General features: G+C 43.3%; 1 protein-coding gene across 1 annotated transcript in view; it reads left to right on the plus strand.

The window, feature by feature from the left end:
* LOC148011201 (plant intracellular Ras-group-related LRR protein 6-like) overlaps positions 1–19,170 on the plus strand; it is a 138,068-nt gene extending 118,898 nt beyond the window's left edge. The window contains exons 16-21 of the mRNA XM_087670502.1: positions 17,873–17,977; positions 18,214–18,338; positions 18,442–18,538; positions 18,625–18,699; positions 18,794–18,849; positions 18,961–19,170. Coding sequence (XP_087526628.1) covers positions 17,873–17,977; positions 18,214–18,338; positions 18,442–18,538; positions 18,625–18,699; positions 18,794–18,849; positions 18,961–19,042 — 540 coding nt within the window. The 3' untranslated portion in view covers positions 19,043–19,170. The remainder of the gene's footprint in view (positions 1–17,872; positions 17,978–18,213; positions 18,339–18,441; positions 18,539–18,624; positions 18,700–18,793; positions 18,850–18,960) is intronic.
* Positions 19,171–22,615: the final 3,445 nt, after the last annotated feature.

Genomic DNA, 22,615 nt, shown 5'->3' on the forward strand with positions numbered 1-22,615 from the left:
AAGCTGAATTTGATTCTATCATAAATAATCAAACATGGGATTTAGTGACATTGCCTGTTGGGAAGAAAGCCATTGATACAACATGGGTTTATAACCTGAAAAGAAATGTAGATGGATCCATTGACAAGTATAAAGCGAGGCTTGTGGCCAAAGGCTATGCATAAAAGAAAGGCATTGACCATGAGGAGACACTTGCTCCTTCAAAGCATGGATCCGTGGTGCACGTTTTATGCCATTTGGAGTACTACTAAGAATAAATATGTGGCTACTAAGTTTTTATAATTAAACTCAAAGTTTATTAGATTTTTTATTTTTAGATTTTTCTATTTGAGATTGATACAATTATTTATAATACAATGTATATTTTCTATTTGACCTATTAAAGGAAGGATCTTAAAGTGTTCTTAAAGGGTAGTCCTTGTGAGTCCTTTTTGTACCACCAATGCATACTCTCACTTACTAGTATAAATAGTAACATATACATTTGCATTATCTTTATATCATTTTGGCTCTCACCTACTAGAACATGCAAAACTTATTCCCTTGGTTGTATTTATGTGATCCTATTTTTTGCGAAATAACTCATTACATATGACTACCACTCGGTCTATGGTTGCTTTGGCTGTCCATCATGGTTGGATTGTGCACCAGCTTGATATTAAGATTGCATTTTTAGATGGAAAACTTCAAAAAGAAGTGTATGTACAACAATCCATTGGTTTTGTAGTTGAGGGATTCAAACACTTGGTATGCAAGCTGAAAAAGGCTTTGTATGGTTCGAAGCAAGCTCCTTGAGCTTGGTATGTAAAATTTGATGCCTTTTTACTGAGCTGAGCGTTCATTAACAGCTTATCAGAGTCTACTCTTTACGTATGTAAAGAGAGGGGATCCTTGTTGGTCATATGTCTTTATGTAGACGATCTTTTGGTCACAAGGACACATGTTGATTAGATTTGAGCATTCAAACAAAGTTTGTAGCAAACTTTTGAAATGTTAGACTTAGGACCTTTGTACTATTATTTGGGCATTTAGTTTATTCATGATGTTAGAGACATTGGGATTGTCACAGTCTAGATATATTGATAGACTTCTTGAGAGGTTTGGCTTATAGGATTGCAAGCCAATTTGTACACCAATGGGGATTGGACTCAAGCTGTCCTTGCATGATGACAATGATTTGTTTGACATCCATACATATGCTCTAGCAGTTGGATGTCTCATTTATTTATGCAACACAAGGCCAAGTATTCAGTTTGCAGTTTTAGCCCTGAGCAGATATATGCACAATCCACGTGTGTCACATTGGCAAGCTATGAAGTGTGTTTTTTGTTACTTACAAGGGACTAGGACTCTTAGATTGCTTTATGCCAAGGGGGGACCGCTACAACTACATGGTTACATTGATTCAAATTGGGTTGGTGATTTTGATTTACATCACTCTACGAGTGGAAATTGTTTCTTTCTTGGCTCATCTTGCATCTCTTGGCTTAGAAAGAAACAATCCACTGTTGCCACGTTGTCTTGTGAAGCTGAATACAAGGCAGCTTTCACTACCACAGTTGAATGTGTATGGTTGAGACATTTATTGGCTGATCTTGATGTATCTATCACGGAGCCTACTCCTTTGTTTACTGACAATCAGAGTACCATTGTAGTGGCATGGAACCCAGTGTTTTATGCACGCACAAAACACATAGAGATTCACTATCACTTTGTTGGAGAGAGGCTACATGCAAGAGATATTAGCCTTGTTTACTGTCCTATCACCAGTAATGTGGCAAACATCTTCACCAAAACTTCCTCGTGACAAATTTGAAGCATTCCACAATGCTTTAAATTTGATCTCCTTTGGTGGATGATTCTTGTATGCTCATCAATTTTCACTCCTGGGGAGTTTGTTGGGTTTGACTCACGCCTATGCTCATAGAGGACTGTTGGTGATCCTTGGTAGGACATTGAGACACTTTTTACTCTCCTTATGAGAGGTTTTTCCCCCCAGTTATATTCTTCTTTGTTTTATGTGCTCATGTTACATAGTTCGGGCACTTATCATGTCTTAGACCTTTTAGATGTGAACGCACATTAGCAACCCTAAGGTTTAAGGGTTGTACTTTTTGCTTGCACATTAGTCTTTGATTATTGCATTGGGAGTCGTATCTTCACTCTCACACTCTCTTCACTGTCAATTGTGTACTCTTAGTTGAGCTTCGATGTGTCCCTCTCTTATATTTATCTTCCATTTGAGCATGGTATTAGAGCTAGGTACTCTTTGAAGAAACCTATGCCTTGATCCAAAAGCTTGAGATCAGAAACATGGACTCTCAAAGAGAAGACGACTTCGAATACTTCCTCACGACTGCAGTCCCTAGAGTAACCTATCCCAGGATCGAGTAGGAGTGGGCCTCATAGCTTGCTTCGTGAGATTCGGACCTTAGCAGAGAAATATATAACTATCATGACTCTTATCGGCCATTTTAGATTTCACAGCTGAACACTACCCAATTCTTATGCATTGAGCCTAGCAAGTCATTGAATGTAAATATGACTCTTTTCCTTTAGATATTGTGCATAAATCTAAAGATGTTGCAAGATTATTAGAGTCTCTATCAAGGATGGGTCCTCCTATTGGAAAAATAAACGTAGAATGTGTTATGTTCTTTCAACTTGATCCATCTACTTTGATGCAAGGTACTCAAGTTTCTTCCTTTGTCACTTCTTCTTCTTCTTATACACCTTATACACAAGATTGTAGAATGGATTACAAAGAAGATAAATTTCAGTTTTTTAATTATGGAATAAGTCTCAAAGAGGAGTGATTGTTAACATTCTTCTAGCTTTCCTTCTTTGAGATTTGCTTCTCATATTATGTTTGATGTTGGTATTTCATTTTCATTTTGCATCTACATTTCAATTTCCATAATTCAATTTACAAATTCAAGTCTCAATCGAATGCATTCACTCCATCTCCATCAACTTTACAAATCTCACCCATCCCACCTTTTCTTCCATTTCTTCTACATCTACCTTTACACCTTAATTCACATCATCCTTAACCATTCCATCTGTTTCACCACACATCACAATGGGGGGATTTACAAACATAGGCAGTTCACTTCCTCTTGGCTCCTCAACCTTTGTCTATGTGATGGGGATGTGAATTTTTAATGCTTTACTTAGCTTTTGATATAGTTATTAATCAAATGTGCAAAATGAGGTGCACATGTGTTGTGCAAGTCAATTAAATCATAATGATAGGTTAAGGACCTTGACCTGTCAACGGGTGTCCAAGGTAAAAGTTAGTGTCAATTTTGGCCTAGGGCATTTTAAATAAATTTTCAAAACTATTTATTCTGAAAATGATTCTAAATGGCTGAATAATCCATTAAGAAGGCTGCCAAGGGGAGAGGGATTGGAGAGAGGCTATAGACATCCAGGCATGGAGCAGCTGCGATAGGATTTTTGCTGTTAAAAATCAGGGTATAGCTAATTTTGGCACTTTCTTGCGAAATTTTTTTTTTTCTCTCTTCTCCAGTGAAAAGCATCTATGTTTTTGTTGCAGTAAACCGTAATTTATAGTAGAAATTAGGGTTTGGTAGCCACCTTCTTATGCTAAAAATTGGAAGGTTTATTACTTGGTATCAGCAGCTAGAATTCGAGGAATTGCTAAAGATTTCAAGAAGCTATCCATAGCAATAGGATTTGGGGCTAATTTTGAGTAGCCAATGATCAATTGGAGGCCATCGATCCATAGTTGCGAAGAAACCCATTTCATACTTGTGCATTTCATAAACGTATGAAACACCTATTTTAAACTTTTAGAAATGCTATACTCTAAATGTCTTGGGGTTTTTATAATTATCGTTTACAATGAATTTATTTAACATGTTAACATGAATATTGGTATTGATTGTTGGAGTTTTGTTTTGAGTTGTTATCCATTTATGATTGCATATATTGATGACTTCTTTTATAGCTAAAGTTGATGTTGGGCATGGGTAGTGGATGCCTCTTTCTAGGACACTGTATGAAAATCCTTAAAACCAATTGTATGACAAAGCACAAATTGATAGAATATAGTTAGGGTTAGGGTAACTCAGAGACAATGAACATAGAGAATACTGAAGTGAATGTCTATTGAAAATATAGTGCTCATGCAGCAAACACACTATGCAGTGAATGAATATTGAACCTTGAACTCCTGTGTCTCGAGGACCAAGGTGTAGGTAATGAGTTGAAGTGTGTATCGTACTCTGAATAGATCCCAAAACGCAACAGCCTTTGAGGATCGAACATCAACTTTGAGGGTCGAACACCAACTAACAAAGATATGAAAGATAGATTTGATGTAGACGGGCGGTGAGAAGAGAGAAAGTCTAAAAATGTAGATACCTAAGGAGAGAGAAAAATTGGGCAGCTAAAGAGGAGTGCAAATGCAAGTAGTTGGATGAAGTGCGATAGTCATAGTAACATGGAACGGGAGACGAGAACAAGGATGAGGATAGGGTTGGGGATGAGGGATGGCTAAAACCAGGAAACGGGGATGGGGGAAGGGATGGCATACATAAATAGCATTTGAAAATGTACCTAGTTAGAGAAACTAGGGAATCGCATAGGAAATTTTTCCTATGTACAGAATTTCCTATGCGATTCCCTAGTCTTTCTAACTAGGAAATGTTTCACTTTCCCTGTTATTTACTTTCCCTACATAGGAAAAAATTTCCTATGTAGGGAATTTCCTATGCGATTCCCTAGTTTCTCTAACTAGGAAATGTTCCACTTTCCTTGTTATTTACTTTCCCTATTTGTGTGTAATTTTAACTAGGGAATTGATAGGGAATTTGATATGGTGGGTGGATGTGCGGGTATAGTAATAGGGGATGCCCATTGTGTAGCTTTCCATCCTAGTCCCATCCCATCCCCATACTATCCAGGTCCTATCCCCATGTTAGAGCCCCCTGTCATGGTAACAGGGGATGGCAATTCATTATACTTGTCCCCATCCCCATCCCCAACACTGGTCCCATGTTACTGTGTGTGGGTGAATGTATACTACCAAAGAACATATGCATGCATACATGTATTTTCCATTGTAGAAAAATTGCATGTGTAATTTGGATTGATTTGATTCAACTTATATCAAATATGCTGATTTTATATGTGTATGTGTTACAAAAGGGGAAGTCCGCCCAAAAGACACCCATAGCCAAAATAAAAAAAGAAGTCCCCTAACAAGGGACATGACAAGGGGACAGGGGGATGGCTATTGGGGGCATCCCCCATCCCATATCGGCATCATGTTTCGGCATATTCGTTCAGGACAGCATTTCCGTGTTCTAGGGCCTTGGGACGGCTGTTCCCTGTTACTATATAGTGATAGTGTAGAAGAGCTCTAGGAGGAGAGAGAAGATCAAATGCAGGCTGTGCACAGCTAATGGCGACAGCTCTTGATGGCCTAGATGATGCAAACGCAACATTGATGGTGAATGTTTCCGCACATTCGTTCTAGACGGTGTTTTCGTGTTCGAGGCCTTGGGATGGCTGTTCCCTGTTACTATGGCGATAGTGTAGAAGAGCTCTAGTAGGAGAGAGAAGATCAAACGCAGGCTTTGCACAGTTGATGGCGACAGCTCTTGGTTGAAGGCGACAACTCTTGATGGCCTAGATGATGCAAACGCAACATGGATGGTGATGGGTGATGCACGACAACTGGGGAAATGGCTTGGTAGTAAACACAATGTGGAAAGTGACTGGATGAGCAAGTGATAGTTGGATGAAGGAGATAGGCTGAAAATAGGTGCCAGATGGATGCAACCAGCAAGGGGCAACTTGAACTGAGATTTGCTCTACGAACGGGGTGTGGGCAGCAAAGCTACAATACTTGAAACCTGCAAAAACCAGATTGGGGCTGAATGGAGTGCAATTTGCCTATTTATAGAAAGTTTCATGACCTCGTATGGCACACCATTTTAAAACTCTCTTGAACCGTGCATCATTTTCAAAATCTGATTAAATAACATTTTTGGGGTTGTTTAAGTGGCCAATTCCAGACGTAATGCTTATGTTAGTGCAACACCCCCTCTCAGGCCCAAAGACATAGTTAGAAAGGAAGGGTAACTCAAATTTTTGAGTGTTTTTGGTTTTGATATGTTTTACCCCAAGGCGTCCCAGGCCAAAACAACTAGGGCATTGAACAAAGGGTGCACGGTGGTTGCTGAGTGGCCTACTAAGACTATAAAGACGATGATTATCTTACGTAGGTAGTCCAAGTGGTCACCCCAAAGGCTAGGGCATTGAGAAAGGGTGTATGTCGGCTACGGAGTGGCCAACCAAGTCCTACAAAGGCAGATGGAACCACAATGAACCTTTGTTTTTTTTGTGATGAGGATAGTTTCAAAAAGGAAGTAGGTGGTTGATTAAGAAACAGACGGGAGACTAGTAGCCAAACCCATAGTTGCATTCTGTCCAAGGACAGAACCATCCCATCCGATTCATCCATTCCGGTTGAATTTGTCGGATTTGTCCAAGATTGCTGGTCCGGATTGTACTTGTGCAAGTGATCCTTTTTTTGACATTGTCCAAGGTCAAATTTGACCGTTTCTACTCGCTTTTTTACCATTTATCTTGTCCTTTTTTTTGAACGGTTTTAAGTTTTTTATTTTTTTCAAATTTTAAATTGCTTTGAGCCTTTATAAACAGCTCTCTCCCACTTCAATCTTCACCCTCAACTTTCAAGCGTGCTATGTTTTCCACTCAAGCCTCATTGCTCAATCCTCTTCTTCAAGCTTACAAGTCATCTCCACCTCTTCTTTTTCCTTCTTTTTTCTCTTTCTTCAGCTTTCTCTTCCTCTCTACCAACTTTCAAGTTACCACCTCTTCGTTTTTTTATCTTTCCACCTCTTCCTTGTTCTTTCAACTTCCAAGTTGCATCTCCCTCTTCTTCCTTTTTTCCTTTCAACTTCCAAGTTCCATCTCCCTCTTCCTCCCTTTCTCCATTATCACTTCCAAGTTACTCCATACCACTTTCTCTTATCATATCCTCTTTCATCTCTGTTATCACGTCCTCTATCTACACCTTGACCTCTCTTACCACCTCCATCTTCACCTCCACCTCCATCTCTTCACCATGCCTAAAGCCCTTCATGAAGCCTTCTCTCTTCATACCTCACACCTTAAGAAAGCCACGAATCTCACCAATGCCTATCGTTGGACTTGCAAGTATTGTGGCAAGGTCCAAACAAGTAGTGTGACATGTCTTCTCATCGACATGTCCAAGATAGGTGAAGAATGTGATTGATGCTTGAAGATCCCTCAAGGGATAGCTGATGAGATCATCAAGAAATATTCCTCCATTTCAAAGGCATTGGGCAAGGTATGCTCTAGTATGGTGCAAGCTTAAGAGGAGAGAGTCTCCCTTGACATATGCACATCATGGCCACCCCTTTGGCTACATCTATGTCTACTATGAAGGGATTCATATATCCCTTGGATTTCCCTTCCGCTTCGGCTGCCTCCACCTCGGTTGCCACCGATGTGTCCAAGAGGCTCAAGAGATAAGCTATACTTGCTGAGGCAACATGATGTGCTTCGGGCCCACTCTCATTTCTTCGAGAGCGACAAAGGAATGGTGAAGGCTATTGCTGTTGTGGGTCCATGTGAGGGGTGGCATGGAGTTATCTACAACGACATGCGCATAAAGAAGCTAGATGAGGAGAGGGAGAGGATCAACACAAGTCCCTAGAGCCTTTTTGAGACGGTTGGGTGAAGTATGCAAATGCAATCATCAATTTTATCACAAAAAAAGTAAAATGCGCATGGTTGCTCCTTGAGTGACTCTATGACGTACAAGGTAAGGTGGAAAAGTGTATGGTCTTTGAGGAATTTAAAGCATGGATGGACGAGGGGTCCATAGGAAGTATGGAGGAGAGCAAAGCCATTTAACAGCTTTGCCTAAAAGAATCATTTTGAGCAGAGGTGCAAGTTGTAGTTATTGTGATCACACCCTTGTATAAGGTTCTTCACATGACAAATATGGAGGGTACCACTATAGGCTTCCTTACTCATTCCATGAGAGAGGTCGTGGCTTTAAGAGTGTTGGCTTAGGTAATTAAAATTTTAAATTTTATCATTATGATACTAGTAAATGTTCTACTTTTGCTACGCATGGCAAAACACAAGTCTATATTGGCTTATAAGAACAATATCAGGAAGCATGAGATCATGGAAAATGCTTGTTAGACAAATGATAACATCTGTTAACATATAAGAAGAGAAAAACACAGAGTAGAATAATGAAAGACACAATGTCAAAGAAAGATACAATGCACAAGATATAACCAAGAAAAACCATCCACTTATGACAAGAATACAATGGTTAAGTGCTAACTCACACACTCCATAGGCTCTCTCTCTCCACACTAAGAATCTGTAAGTGCATGAATGGATAATGGATTGTTGCTACACACCCTCCTTTTGTAGACAAAAATAAAGGCTTTGTCCTACCACAAAATAGGTTGACCAATTATGGATCATAGTTGACTTGGCAAATCCAAAGGCTTCCATAAAATAAGCAAGCTATCCCTACTACTACTAGGTGTCGATGACGAAGGATCAGGCTAGTGGAGTGTGTATAAAAAATGGGGGGTATGTGGAGAGACCAGAGAAAAAAAGAGGATAATAGGGGTTGGAGATTGCCATGGGAATGCCACAAATATGGTGGATCAAGAGTCGACCACTCCAAGGTGACCGAAAAGGGATAAGTGTGCACAGAAGTATGTTTCCATGAATAGAATGACAATGCACTGGCATTATGCAAAGGGATATGCAAGATGCCATGCTGATGCAAAATACTATGCAATGGTGCCACTTGGACAGTGGCCTTGTAAGGGAATTGTTTACTTGCCCAAGCGCTCTTTTACAATCATGTCATCTTGATAGTGGGGATGAAGATACAATGTTAAAGAATGCACGATAAATAAAATATTTGAAACAAAACCTCCAAGCATCATCATTGTTACTATCAAGAGAAGAAGTCACCCCCTCTCAAAGTGGAGGGGAAAGCCAAAGCTTCCCCCCTTTTACCATCGGATGGTGGAAGGAGAAGTAAACACTCCCTTTGTCCCCAAGATATTGATGTCAATGGGGAAAAGGAGTAGCACCCAAAGAAGAAGAGTGAGATACATGTATAGCTGAAAAGTTGTGAAATAAATAGTCTCGAAGGTGGCCTCCAAAGAGGCAATGACAAATCAAGGGGAAAGAAGTGCCACCAAAAGGTGCAACCATGAGGAGTACCAAATGTTCTAAGTTTTCGCTCCAAGCTAGGTAGTAGATCTTGTAGAAGAAAATGTCAACTTGCAAAAGGAAGCAAAAACAACGACATTAGATTATAAAACGTACAGATCTTAGCTTCATTAGAAAGTGCAAGTGGGTGATATACAAATGTGAAAAAGCTCCCCTTATCAAAAGACAGGCACACTAAGAATGTAAAAAAGTAAAAGGAGAAATGTGCAGTAGAAAAGAGAAGACAAACTAGAGTGCGCCCTACAAGGATCAAGTGATGTGTAGGTGGGAAGTGGTAAGGAATGATGATCAATATCACAGATATTTGAACCAAAGGAAGGTTCACAATCTGTTGGGCCAAATGGTCTCTCGAGAAGGTGGGCTTATGTGCTTTTAATTGCAAACTCCAAGAAGAGGGCAAGTCCAAGTAGGAAGGAGACTCATCAAGTTTGTCGTCTCAAGAAGGACAACACATACCTGAGCATAAGTGAAGTCTACAACAATAGGATGGGCAAACATTTCTGACAACACCTCAGGTGAAGAGGAGCTAGAAGAACCAACTACCATGTGAGGAGTGAATCTACCCTTCTATCTTGGTTTTCGAGAGGGGGCGGGAGTGCCTTCATCGGATGTGCTCGAGATGCGAGTCTTTGATAGACTGCCCTTAGTCTTTAAATGACACTCATTGTCAAAGTGACGATCCTTTTGACAACGTTGGCAATATCGATTTCTCTTTGATAAATTTTGCAACCCGGTTTTGAGTTTTGACTAGAAAGTTCCTTGTGACTCACTAGCTTGGATTTGATTTGGATTTTGATTGGAAGTTTTAGTTTGCTTGCCTTGTTGTTATTGCCTCTTTTGAGAAGATATAACAAAGGCCCCCTTTGTGGAGGATGTCCCATGAAACTAATCAAATAGCTGAGCATAAGTAGTAGTTGACCCTCAAGTTCATAGAATGTGGGCATTTGAAGCTGTGAGATCACGTACTACACAAAATGGAAATATTCCCTCGACAACTTACTAAGGAACAAGGTAACTTGATTGTCAGGGGACCTTGGGGTCCGAGTGGTTTAGAACTTAGTGAGGAGATGTCAATACTGAGCCAAGTTGAGGAGATGTCAATATTGAGCCAAGTTGAGTTTCAAGTGACCCTTTCCAATGATTGTGAAGTTTTGCAGCTTATGGTCTAAGTTGATGTTGTGGTTAATGAGATGGACCCAATGCTTTATAGGCAAGGTCAAAGTGCTAGAGCTGAGAATGGAATTCAGGAAGGAGACCTTACATCAACTCGATTATGGCTATGGCATTTTGGCTCTTCCAAGAGTGACAAACCTCATATGGAAACTAGTGGGGGTACAGGCTGGGTTCTTGTCTGAGGACAAGTTCCCACAAACCTTGGGAATCCAAAATATGGGTCTTCAGATTGGACCCAGTGATAAAATTCAACCCGATCAAATGAGTTTTGTTTGAAAATGCATGCTTGGTTGATGAGGATGAATGGGATGTTGGTGGGGGGATATGTAGATAGTGTAGGATATGGAGGTGGATAAGGTAGATTTGGTGGTGGTGGATAAGAGGGATGGATTAGGTGGGTAGGGAGAAATAGGCTGTGAGTGTCCAATGAGTGTCAATTGATGCAGAGGCACTTGAACATGAATGTTTCCATAAGGTGCCAATGATGGAGGTGGAGGCAATGGGACACATGAGCCTTGTCCAAATGTTGGCTGGGGAATAGAATAATGACTAATCAGTGCACTAGGTGATGCCATGGAGGCAAACTATGATACCAATTGGGGCACACTGAGGTTTGCTTGGGATGCACTCCCAAAGGGATAGCGTGAAAGTGTGTGTGGGGGAGGTGGAGCCTCCATCATAGGTATGCTACCCAGATAGGTGTAAGGAGGTATCCTAAATGATGTGCCTAACTGTGTAGAACCCCCCAAGTTGGTGTGCTAGAACATGTGGTGCACTTAATGGAGGGGGTGGGATGGGAGGAAGCCCAAAAGGATTTGTGATTGGTGTGGAAGTGGGAAATGATGTGGTTTCCTTTGTGAAAATTGAGACCAAATAAATTTATGATGGGTGTGGCAGTGGGGTTCATGTTCTAGGATGCTAGGGGTATGCTTACGAGGAAACTCTAGGTTTTGTCGAATAGGCTCTTGCTTGACATGGTCAAAGACAAAGAACAAGAGTTGCATGACATGCATGGATGCTTGATGGCAGGCTTAGAGGGTGAGCTCTAGTCCCCCATGGTGGTTTGGGGAGAGAGCATGGGCAATATTTGCTCCCTGAGCCACTATAAGCGCCTCCAAGAGCTAGGCTATCAAGTGTTCCTATGAGGCTTGGACCATCTGGTAGTGTTGGGCAGCCTGGGAAAAGGGCCACATGAACACTTGTAATGGTAATCTTCCTCCATGCCTCACTGCATGGAGGAAGATACAGAGGTGTAGGAGCTCTGCATCCATCTATCAGTTAATGTCCATCATGCACAATGCACCGCAGCCACTACTCCAAAAATAACTTGAGCCATGTCTTTCCAAGCCATTGTGAAACATGCTCAAATACCTAGTCATTGAAGACCTCCACTTAGGTCTTGTGTCCATTTGCGACAGTGGAACTAGGAGGAAGAAGTAGTTTGGCCCATCAAGAGGGGTTGGCAAATGCGCTTTGCCACTCCAAGACTTGTGGATTACAAAGATTCCCACTTCCCCACTTCCAAAGGAATTGGACTTCCCCCAACACATAACTTTCATGTCCGTTTAGGGCCACATCGATAGAACTCCCATGAGATGAGTGTGCTGTGGAAAGGTGTGGTTTGTTGACGGGGCGGAGGTGTTGGAAGCATCATGGGAAGGGCTTGTGAAGATATGTTAGGGTTTGCGTGGAGAAAACACATAATGTATGAACACGGCTAAAACACAAGAATTCAAAACAAAAATTCAAAATGTAAAATGCAAGAACACAAACGGAGAAGAAAGATAATTCTGAAGTGAATAAATGGATGCTGGATACTGAGTGCTGTAACCACATGACAGCTGCAAATTGGGCTCCTTGGGCTGGTGAAGGTGTGGCAGCAATCACAATGGGCTGGACAGCTACTAGGTGGCATGAGCTGATGGCTATAACCTGCAAAAAAGAGATAAACATAATGTCTGGGCGGCCTCCTATTTATAGCTATGGAACCTCCCAAAATTAGGGTGTTGACTTATGGGACGTAGAAGCTTTGATAATCTTTGAATTTTGGGGCTTTTTAATGAGCTAATGAAGATTTAATGTGTAATATATCTTTTTTTAGCTTAATAGGCCTGCTTGGCTGCTGTTAGGGAGAAGATATGAGTGTGTGAGATTGGTCACTCCTTGTGGGGGTGTGGAGGCTGAGGGTGGGGGCACTGCTGGAGGGGGAGTGGGGGAAGTAGCTGAAGGCAGGGGTGAAAGTGTATGTGGAGCGGTTGAGGGGGAGATAAGAGCGCTGCTTGGGGGGGGGGGGGGGGGTGGTTTGTATGTTGAAGCAGGGGTGGGGGTGGGACCAATGTGGCCACTTGCCCTCGATTGAGGTTGCTGGGGTTGCGTGCCCTATTGGGGCCTTGGTTGCCTCTTGCCTTGACGTCACTGGACTCTGATGTAGTCATTGTTCTTTGCTTGTGCAGTCGCTTGCTCTATGGCCTTAGCCCCTAGGCATGTACACTTTGAGGCCTAGTGCCCAATCTCATGGCAACAAAAATACTTTTTGGGCTGCTGTGTCACTATGATCCATTGTCGGAATCCATGTCTATCTGCCTCAATCTCCAAAAACTTAGAGATCTTCTTTGGGTCTGGCACTGCAACCCTTGTCTTCAGTGCTTGTGCCCAAAGTCCTCTACTAGCTGTAAGTTGAGAACAACAAGTCCGAGGAAGAGAAGAGTGAGTGATATGAGGGAAAATCTTTTATATAGCGCAAAGCTTTCAATTGTGAACACGTTGTACATAGAACCACATAGATGACTCTTGTCGACTAGCTCCTGTGCCACAGTTGCGAGAGTAAGTCATGCCATGAAGATGACTTTCCTCAGTAATACTACCTCTGCTATCCGAAAGGTGCCAATGTGCAAGGTAGAGTAGAGCTAGTCTCAAAGTTGCTCTCTTGAAGGGGAGTGACCCACAACCTGTTCAGAGATCGCAGTCTCTTCCAGCTTCTCGGTTGTGCAAACTCTTTGGAGCTGTTTCTCAGTGAGGATGACACACAAGGTGTTTCACTAGGGAGCACTTTTAGAGTGTGCCGGCGTTAGAGCAGAGGTTTCCATTGCACGTACTCTGAGGAGCTACATGAGTGGATGTTATGGCACAGGAAGGGAGCAACTGTCTATTTAGTCAAAAGGGGGGAGGGGGACAGAGAGGGTTTTGTAGGTCAGCCGTTGGGTGGAGGCTATGGACAAGCTGTGGTAGTGGGTAGTGGCAAGACATTGTTGGGAGAGGGGGGGTGGTGGTGTGGAGCAGGACAAAGTGGCGAGGCGGGTGTAGGACAGGTTAATATGGCGGGTGCAGGGTAGGATGTTGACACAATGTGGAGGGGCATGTGCAGTGTGAAGGGGTGCAGGGCAAAGTGAGGGTAGTGCAGGGTGGTGTGTGGCCGAGGCAGAGGGATAGTGGCTATGTAGTGCTGATAAAAAAGCGAAGGGGGGGGGGGGGCACAGGTGGCATCTGATCAGGTCGTCATGGCAAATCCACGATAGATGGATTTTTATTCTTGACCTTACTAGTGCAGATTTGTTTTAGAACTTTTATATTGTTGACTTTTTTCAATGTGGTTTATCATACTTGATATCAGATTAGCATTGTATTGTGGGGTTTTTCTCATAGACTTTTTGATCATCATCAATGTTGTGAGGTAGAGTCGGACAACTCTGCTAGTTGAATCATTTCCTTGGCAATGTGAAAGTGCTGATGGTTGAATAAAGTTGTCAGGCAAGCATTTCAATAGCAACTTTATTATGTGCAGCATGCATGCATGGCAATCAAACATTATTCTTTCCAATTCCAGTTCACAATCATGGCTTCTAGAGGATTGCTCCTATGCCATCTTAAGCTGCTTCAGATTTTCCTAGCATCTTATTTACCAATTCTTTGGAATGGAGAATCCTCTCTATTGTCATGAGGACATGTATTTTTGAAACCTCACTTAACATGTGGATTAATTTTTAATCACATGGTTAGGTAAATGTTGCACATGTGAGGTATAATTAGGGTTAGAGTAAATTTATAAGCTTGGGACCCGAGGAAATCACAGGATGTCAAAAGCATAAGTTGCTATAAGTTATGCCGCATAGGTACTTGGTGGTATCTGGTGCCAGTTGTTAGCCATAAGTGTCAGTTGGTGACACTAGAGAAGTGGCGTTTAATGGTACCTAATGTCAATTTGATGGCCAAAGATGGTGCAAAGACACTCGGGAATGGAAGTTGTCTAGCCAATTTAATTATTGGCTAGTCAGATTATTTTTTAGGGTACCAAAATAATTATTAGATTAATTTTCAATATTTAAAGACTGTAAATTAATATTTAATTATGGATAATACAGGAAAAACCATTTGGGAAGGCTAGCACTTGTCAAAAATGCCCATGCAAGTCTGAAAAGCATCTTTAGAGGTTGGAGAGAGACAGTTTTAGTGTATTCAGCTTGCAAGAAAGAGGGAAGAGATCCTATTGGTCTAATTTGCAGCCATTGGAGAACCTTAGGGCAGCAGCAGTAAATGACTGATTTTCTTCAGTTCTTTGCATCTACAAGCTGTTGAGACATGGCAATAGCAATAAATGATAGATTTTCTTCAGTTCTTCGCGAAGAAAGTCTGAATTTTCTCTCTCCTCAGCATTCTCTCTCATCTCCCAGCCTTGCTCTAAAGATTGCAGCATTGAGATCACCAAAGGCTGAGAAATTTCAGATTTCTCTGTTGTAAACCCTAATCTGCAGTAGAAATTAGGGTTTAGCAGCAGCCTTTGGAAATGTGCCGAAAATTGGAAGCTCCAAGACTTGGATTCAACAGGGCTGGAGCTGTTTTTAGCCTATTCAAGTGGAGGGACCAGCAAATAATTGAATTTGGGGCATTTTCCATCTCCATCAAAGCGGATGAAGGCCAATTGATTGCCTGAATCAAGGGGCAAATCAGATTAAAGACTTGCTGGTGATTTTGAACAGCAAGGGGAGTTGGAATACCGAAAGGGATTGGGAGAATCCCATTGTACATTAACTTTTTCTTCAATTAAGTTAAATAAATACCGAAAGGGGCACCGCTTTTGGGGCCAACAGGGTGTCCAATGTCCAAGATTATATGGTAAAGTGTACTTTTCAGTTTTGTGAATTTGTTAATTGCTGTAAATAATGCTTAATCAGATTATTTACCACCCCATCCGAGGAGGAAGGCTGGTTTCACCTACCCTTCTGTCCATGAGCCTGGAGCATTGCATCACTAGCACAGCGTGGAGCAGGGCAAAGTATTGGGGCAGGTGCAGGACAGGTTAATGTGGTGGGTGCAGGGCAGGGTGTGGATGCAATGTAGAGGGGCAGGTGCAGTGTGAGGGAGTGCTGGTTAGAGTGCAGGCGGCATGGAGGGCAGTGCAGGGCATTGTTAAACGGTGTGAAAAGGCTCATGACAGGGCTGCAGGTGCAGTGTGAGCTGGTGCTGGCTGCATAATTATGAGCAGGGCAGGGAGGGGAGTCATGAGAGATGCAGGTGGCTGAGGCAGAAGGGTGGTGGCAATGCAGTGCCCGTTTTTTTTTTTTTGGGGGGGGGGATGATGGTGTCAGATCTGCTCGCTTCTGTCCATGAGCCTGGAGCATTGCATCCCTAGCACAGTGGAGCAGGACAAAGTGTTGGGGCAGCGGGTGCAGGACAGGCTAATGTGGCGGGTGCAGGACAGGCTAATGTGGCGGGTGCAGGGCAGGTTGTGGACACAATTTGGAGGGGCAGGTGCAGTGTGAGGGAGTGCAGGGGGGTGTGAAAACAGTGTGAAAGGGCTCATGACAGGGCTGTAGGTGCAGTGCGAGCTGGCACTGGCTGGATAATGATGAGCAGGTTGGGCAGGGGAACGTGAGAGATGCAGGTGGCTGAGGCAGACACCCATTTCTGGGGAGGGGGTTGGAGGGTGATGGTGTCAGATCTGGTCATCATGGTGATAAATAGATTTTTACTCTTGGCCTTACTAGCTCAGACCTGTTTTAGAACTTTTATATTGTTGGCATTTTTCAGAGTGCCTCATCAGACTTGATATCAGATTAGCAGTGTACTACGGTGTTTTTCTCATATACTTTTTGATCATCCTCAATGCTGTGAGGTAGAGTTGGACAAATCTGCTAATCGAAATATTTCCTTGGCAATGTGAAAGCACTGATGGATGAATAATAAAGTCATCAGGCAAGCATTTCAATAGTAACATTATTCCATGCAGTATGTGTACATGGCAACGGGAGATTATTCTTTCCAACTCCAGTTGACATTCATGGCTTCTAGAGGATTGCCCTTATGCCATCTCAAGCTGCTTCAGATATCCTCCTGTCCATGAGCCTGGAGCATTGCATCACCAGCAAAGCATGGAGCAGGACAAAGTGGTGGGGTGCTTGCAGGACAGGTTAATGTGATGGGTGCAGGGCACGGTGTGGAAACAACATTGAGGGGCAGGCACAGGGTGAAGGGATTCAGGGCAGTGTGGAGGGCAGTGAAGACAGTGTGAAAATGGTGTAGAGGGGCTCAGGACAGGGATGCAGGTGCAGCATGAGCTGGGCTGCAAGCACAGCATGAGCTGGCGCTGGCTGCATATTGATGAGCAGGGCAGGGAGTGGGTTCTTAAGAGATGCAGGCAGCTGAGGCAGAGGGCTGGTGGCAATGCAGCACCCTACCGCCCAGGGGCGTGGGCGGGGGGCATCATCAGATCAGAAAGTCTGCTTGCCAATTTCTCATTCTGTAGTGTATCTTAGCATCGGCAGAAGAATATCTCCTGTAGTAAACATCTCGAAATTATTGTCGACATCTATAAGCATGACTGCATTTGGCTCTTGTCTAGAAAACCCCGTTGATGGCTATGGGTTGTATCAGGGTAGCTTGGTAGCTTTATGCTGAGATATGATAATATCTCTCATCCAGCAGATACAGGATCGACAAGATTCTTACTCAGAGTTTCCTCAGTCTAACATGTCTCAGTAATCAATATTACCTTGGATTTTGAAAGGCCAGTGCCTAGAATTTGTAAATGCAATGATGTTAAAGTAAAGATGCAGCACACACTTGCTTAAGTTGCAATACAGTAAGTTGATGCTTGTGCATGTCGGTACCAGACAATTGCAAAGCTTGCATGCAACAAGGGAAAAAAGTATCTATAAATCTCAGGTGAATGGATTTCCAGTATTTCAGTTTCTGTTTTGTAATTATTTTAATTTCTTTGGAGTACTGGCAACGGTTTAACAATCTGCATAACAACAGATTGAGTTGTCTCCTGAAAGTCAGCTCCTATTGATTAAACCTGTCAGGCCTGATCCTGCAGCTATGCAGATAATATATCACATCTGTTGACTTGTGAAATGTCTGCTGTAGAAATTTAGAGCATGTGCATAACGTGTCTGTTTCAATGCAGGTGTTGATGCTGTCCAATAACATGATTGAAGAGTGGCCTAGTCTTGTCTTTGAGTCACTTCCAAATCTAAAGAAGTTGATTCTGGCAGGGAATCCTATTAAGCAGGTGATCTGCAATTCTAGTTAGTCTCTTTTTCAGTGATATGTGTGCCAACTGTTTTCTTAGTGGTAGTTTCTCACATTTAGGGATTCCACTTTCCACGTGCAAACTTAATATCAAGATAGGGTTTATGAAGAAAAAGAGTGTGTGCACATTTATGCACTGAAGTATGTATGTGTGTGTTTCATGCAGATGGAATATCTTACATCTGCTTGTGAAATCATGACGACTGTCTTGTGCAGCTTCCAGCAGGTTGTTTTATGAGTCTTGATGGTCTAAAATCCCTGGATTTGAGTGGTATCCCTGCCAGACTACCGTCTGCACCAACCCTTTCAAGTATGCATCAATTGGAAGAGCTTCGTTTGAAGTAAGGTTCATTATGTTAAATTTCTGAAGCGACATACCCAAGAGAGTCATAGCTGTTAGCAGGACTGTTATGAATGTTCATGAAAATCCTGCACAAATTACAGGAGAATGCAACTGCATGAAATTCCACAGGAGGTGCCCAGTTTGGTGAGCTTGAAAATTTTGGATGTGAGCCAAAATTCTTTGTCAGCTGTTCCTGTGGTAAGCAATATCCTAATAAGTATGGGCATGCAAGTTTCAGATTAATGTGTAAAAGTGGTTGATCTTTACTTGTTTTCTGGCTTTAGGGTCTAACTGCATTGAAGTCTCTGGAAGAATTGGACCTATCAGATAATTCTATTTCCACACTGCCAGCTGAATTGGTCTGTATAATGGGTTTGTTATCCCTTAGCATGCTTTTCTTCGCTTCTCTGTTACTTCTAAGGGCATCATTGTTGGGTTTATGCATCTCGGCAGAGCCTTTTGGATGGAACATTACATGTCTTGAAGCTTGATGGCAATCCTCTAAGAAGGTATGGTCTCAAAGTAACATGATATTTAATTAAGTAGGTATGTCAAAACTTTTGACTTTCTCGAAGTTCCCTGATTGGTGGTTGTTTATTTGGCTCTGTATAATGTGACAGCATACGCCGCACCATACTAGACCGAGGAACAAAAGCTGTCCTTGATTACTTGAAACTCAAGCTGCCAGGACCAGTTTGCTGATGAATTGGCTCAAATTTACATACCTCTATAGTTTTTCTTGGTGTCACAGAGGTTGATTATTTTGCTGTGTGAGCAGACCTGTATCTCTATCTTTTTTGTACAATTAAGAAAGCAATCTTTTCCCTGCACTTGCATCTCAACCTAAGGTCTTGAATAATGAAGTTTGGTGTTTCTTTGCGGTGCTAGTCACTGTGAGAACCAGAAGCCAAGAACTGCATATAGCATACATTAGATTTAGCTTGGATTTCTTTGCAGTGCTGGTCACTGCAAGACAGAAATAATGGGAGAGAGAGAGAGAGAGAGAGAGAGAGAGAGAGAGAGAGAGAGAGAGAGAGAGAGAGAGAGAGAGTTTGTTTTACGAAAAAAAGAGAGAGAGTTTGTATGCTGACCTGATGGTCTGATGTAAATATTTACTACTTAATTCAAATATCTTCACGAAGAGAGAGAGAGAGAGAGAGAGAGAGAGAGAGAGAGAGAGAGAGAGAGAGAGAGTTCCATTACGAAAAAAGAAGAGAGAGAGTGTGTGTGTGTTATGGTCTTAGAGGCCTTTTGGCTTGATTTGTGTCTGTTCTGTTTTTCTTAGCTGACCTGATGGTCTGATGTAAATATTGCTAGTTAATTCAATTATCTTCACGAAAAGGGAGAGAGAGAGAGAGAGAGAGAGAGAGAGAGAGAGAGAGAGAGAGGATCGTGATGCTGCTGTGTGTGCTCCGGTCTGGCATCCCTCACCTGAAGCACTCTAAGGTCGTGCTGCCTTGGGACTTGCAGCCCATCGCTGGAATATCCTGTGGGCTGCCTAACAACCTGCACGCTGGTGTCCAGGCACCAACATTTGCAGTGACCTGTGTTTTCCATCGCACCCAAAGTGCAGACTGAAGAAGATATTGTAATCACAAAGCATCGCTTTTCCATTTTCGAGACTGCAGGCAAGACGAGTCAGGAAATGAGGGGCAACACAGCGACCTGGTCCTGACGCTCAGTGCTACTGTGTTGCCGCCCCTGCAAAGACCGGAATCGAGGGCCAACACAGTGACCTGAAGATCAGTGGTTCTGAATTGCTGTCCCTGCCGTTTGCGCCTGCCTTCAAGGCCCCTGCAGCACACACGAAACAGAGGTCTTTGCCAAAACCTCTTGCCCCACACACAGGAACAAAAAGAGAGAGAGAGAGAGAGAGAGAGAGAGAGAGAGAGAGAGAGAAGGCGATGGCGGATCCGATGAGCACTGTTCTGCGGGCGCGCCTCCCTGCCCTGCGCGTCGCCTGAGTCCTTCCCTCAGGGCTGCGCAGGTTCGACCTGACCCTGCGTGCAGACGGAACGCGAGCCAGAGAGGGTGAGAGAGAGCCGTCTTCCCTGCCCAACGAACCTGGCCCTGTGTACAGCAGGTACGCGAGAGAGAGAGAGAGCGGGCGCGAGCTGTCTTCCCTGCCAGACCCGTTGAATCCTGCCCTTGCCTTCCAGACGTCCTTTTTCTGTCCTGCGCGCACTCTGTCCCAGCACCCCCGTCGAATTCTGCCCCTGCCTTCCAGATGTCCTTTTTCTGTCCTGTGCGCACTCTGTCCCAGGAACCCCGGGTATCAGCATTGACCTGATCTGTATCCTGACATTCGTCTGGCACACTGCCCCATGTCGGACTCCGAGGATCTGCCTGTGACGGCCTGCTCTAATCCCAGAAGGAGACAGATTGTGTTAAAGTCCGTACAAACAGTACTGCAGAATATAGATTTGTGCAGAGGACCTCAGGTACCACGACCTGCCCAGAGCGAGAGAGAGCGCCCTGTAAATCGCTTCAGATCTCGGGTTCAAGTGGTGATATAATATGGCTGGCCTGGACTTGGCCTTTATCGACCAAACGGTGGCAGCCCTTGGTCCGGATTCTGAAATAGAGGAACCCGAGGATATGGTTCCTTGCACACAGGAGATGCCACTTGGTACTGACTTCCAGCTTGCGGGTAAACGCACCAAGCATACTTCGGAAGACACAATGGATCATCAGCAACGTTCTTATGCTCAGGTCCAGGCCAGCCATATTATATCACACAGTGGTGATATAATATGGCTGGCCTGGACTTGGCCTTTATCGACCAAACGGTGGCAGCCCTTGGTCCGGATTCTGAAACAGAGGAACCCGAGGATATGGTTCCTTGCACACAGGAGATGCCACCTGGTTCTGACTTCCAGCTTGCAGGCAAACGCACCAAGCATACTTCGGAAGACACAATGGATCATTAGCAGCGTTCTTATGCTCAGGTTGCTTCTGATTCTGTGGATTCTCAGGATGTTGACTGGGAGCATTTGTTGGAGTTTGCCAACACTCTGCTTGGTGATTATGTTCAACATAATCATAAAGCGTTTTCTGGCTCTGAAACTGAAGACGTTCTGGAAGCCACGGTGGATCCTAAAAATGTGTTGCGCTCATTCTTAGTGTTTTATGAGCGTGTGGTTATACTCTTCTTCACTGGTAGGATCCTAGTGCTTTCCTCTATTCGCCAGTGGCTTTAAAGTCTACTACAATGGGAGTGTGTTGAAGAGATTTTTGTTGGGCCCCGAGGCTTTTATAAGGTGCTCTTGCAATCCGAGCAGCATCATGCCGATCTGTTGACTAAATTTCCATTGTTCTTTGATCGCCGTTTGGTTCATGTTGTGCCATGGCGCCCAATGGCAGATTTTCAGCGTTTGCTTCAATGCGAATGCCCGGTGTGGGTTGAAGTGGAAAACTGTCTGGCTGTCTACTGGCCATTGTTAAAGGATGCCATGGCCGTTGTGGGCACTATTTTGGTTTCTCCGAGCCTAAGGGCCATGAATCGTAACCGTTTGTGTATGTTATGGGACACTGCTCGGAAAAGGCCTTCATGGTTACGTCTTAATTGCTCTGGCATGCATCCTTTGCACTTTCGAACTTTGCAAGGCATTGTTTCTCGTGTGGAAATTTGGGGCATTTAATGGCCGAATGTCCAGCATAGCAATCGACTTCAGATGCTGAGCATGCCTTGCCTCCCATGGAAGATATGGTGCTTGATGCTCCGTCGCAGGATGCGGCCCAGCCACCCAAAGTTTTGGATAAAGGCAAACAGCATGTTTCGGGTTTGGATTCCTGTGACACTGAGTGGGTAGATGTTCGTGCCAAGAAAGGTAAAAGGTTTGATGCTGGTATGGCAGATACTGTGCCTAATGCTTCACAAGATTCCTTACGTACTTACATGCGCAGGAAAGACTTATTGTCTTCAGAGCACACTGCTCATGCTATGGTCTCTTCTGTTCCTCGCAATCAACCCACAAGGAAAGTATATATGGATGGTCCGAAGGGCCCACCTACTAATTTGCTTTTTGATGCTAGAGGTAACGTGATTACCCCATGGGATGTCGTTATCCTCATTCCATTCCCAAGACAGTGGATACATCGTCTACCTCTAAATCTGCTTGTCGGAACTCTTTTGCCGTGTTAGCCAATTTTTTGGATGAGGGAGTCCTTGACATTTTAGCAGAAAAGGTTTAATCGAGGCAAGCTTTGCCTCGTTCTTGATTTTCCTTTTTGAATACACATGAAGATAGCCACGTGGAATGTGCGAGGCATTTG

The sequence above is a fragment of the Lygodium microphyllum genome, chromosome 28, assembly GCF_053477565.2.
Source record: "Lygodium microphyllum isolate KBCC chromosome 28, Lygodium_microphyllum_v1.1.10, whole genome shotgun sequence".
In the NCBI taxonomy this organism is placed as follows: Eukaryota; Viridiplantae; Streptophyta; class Polypodiopsida; order Schizaeales; family Lygodiaceae; genus Lygodium; species Lygodium microphyllum.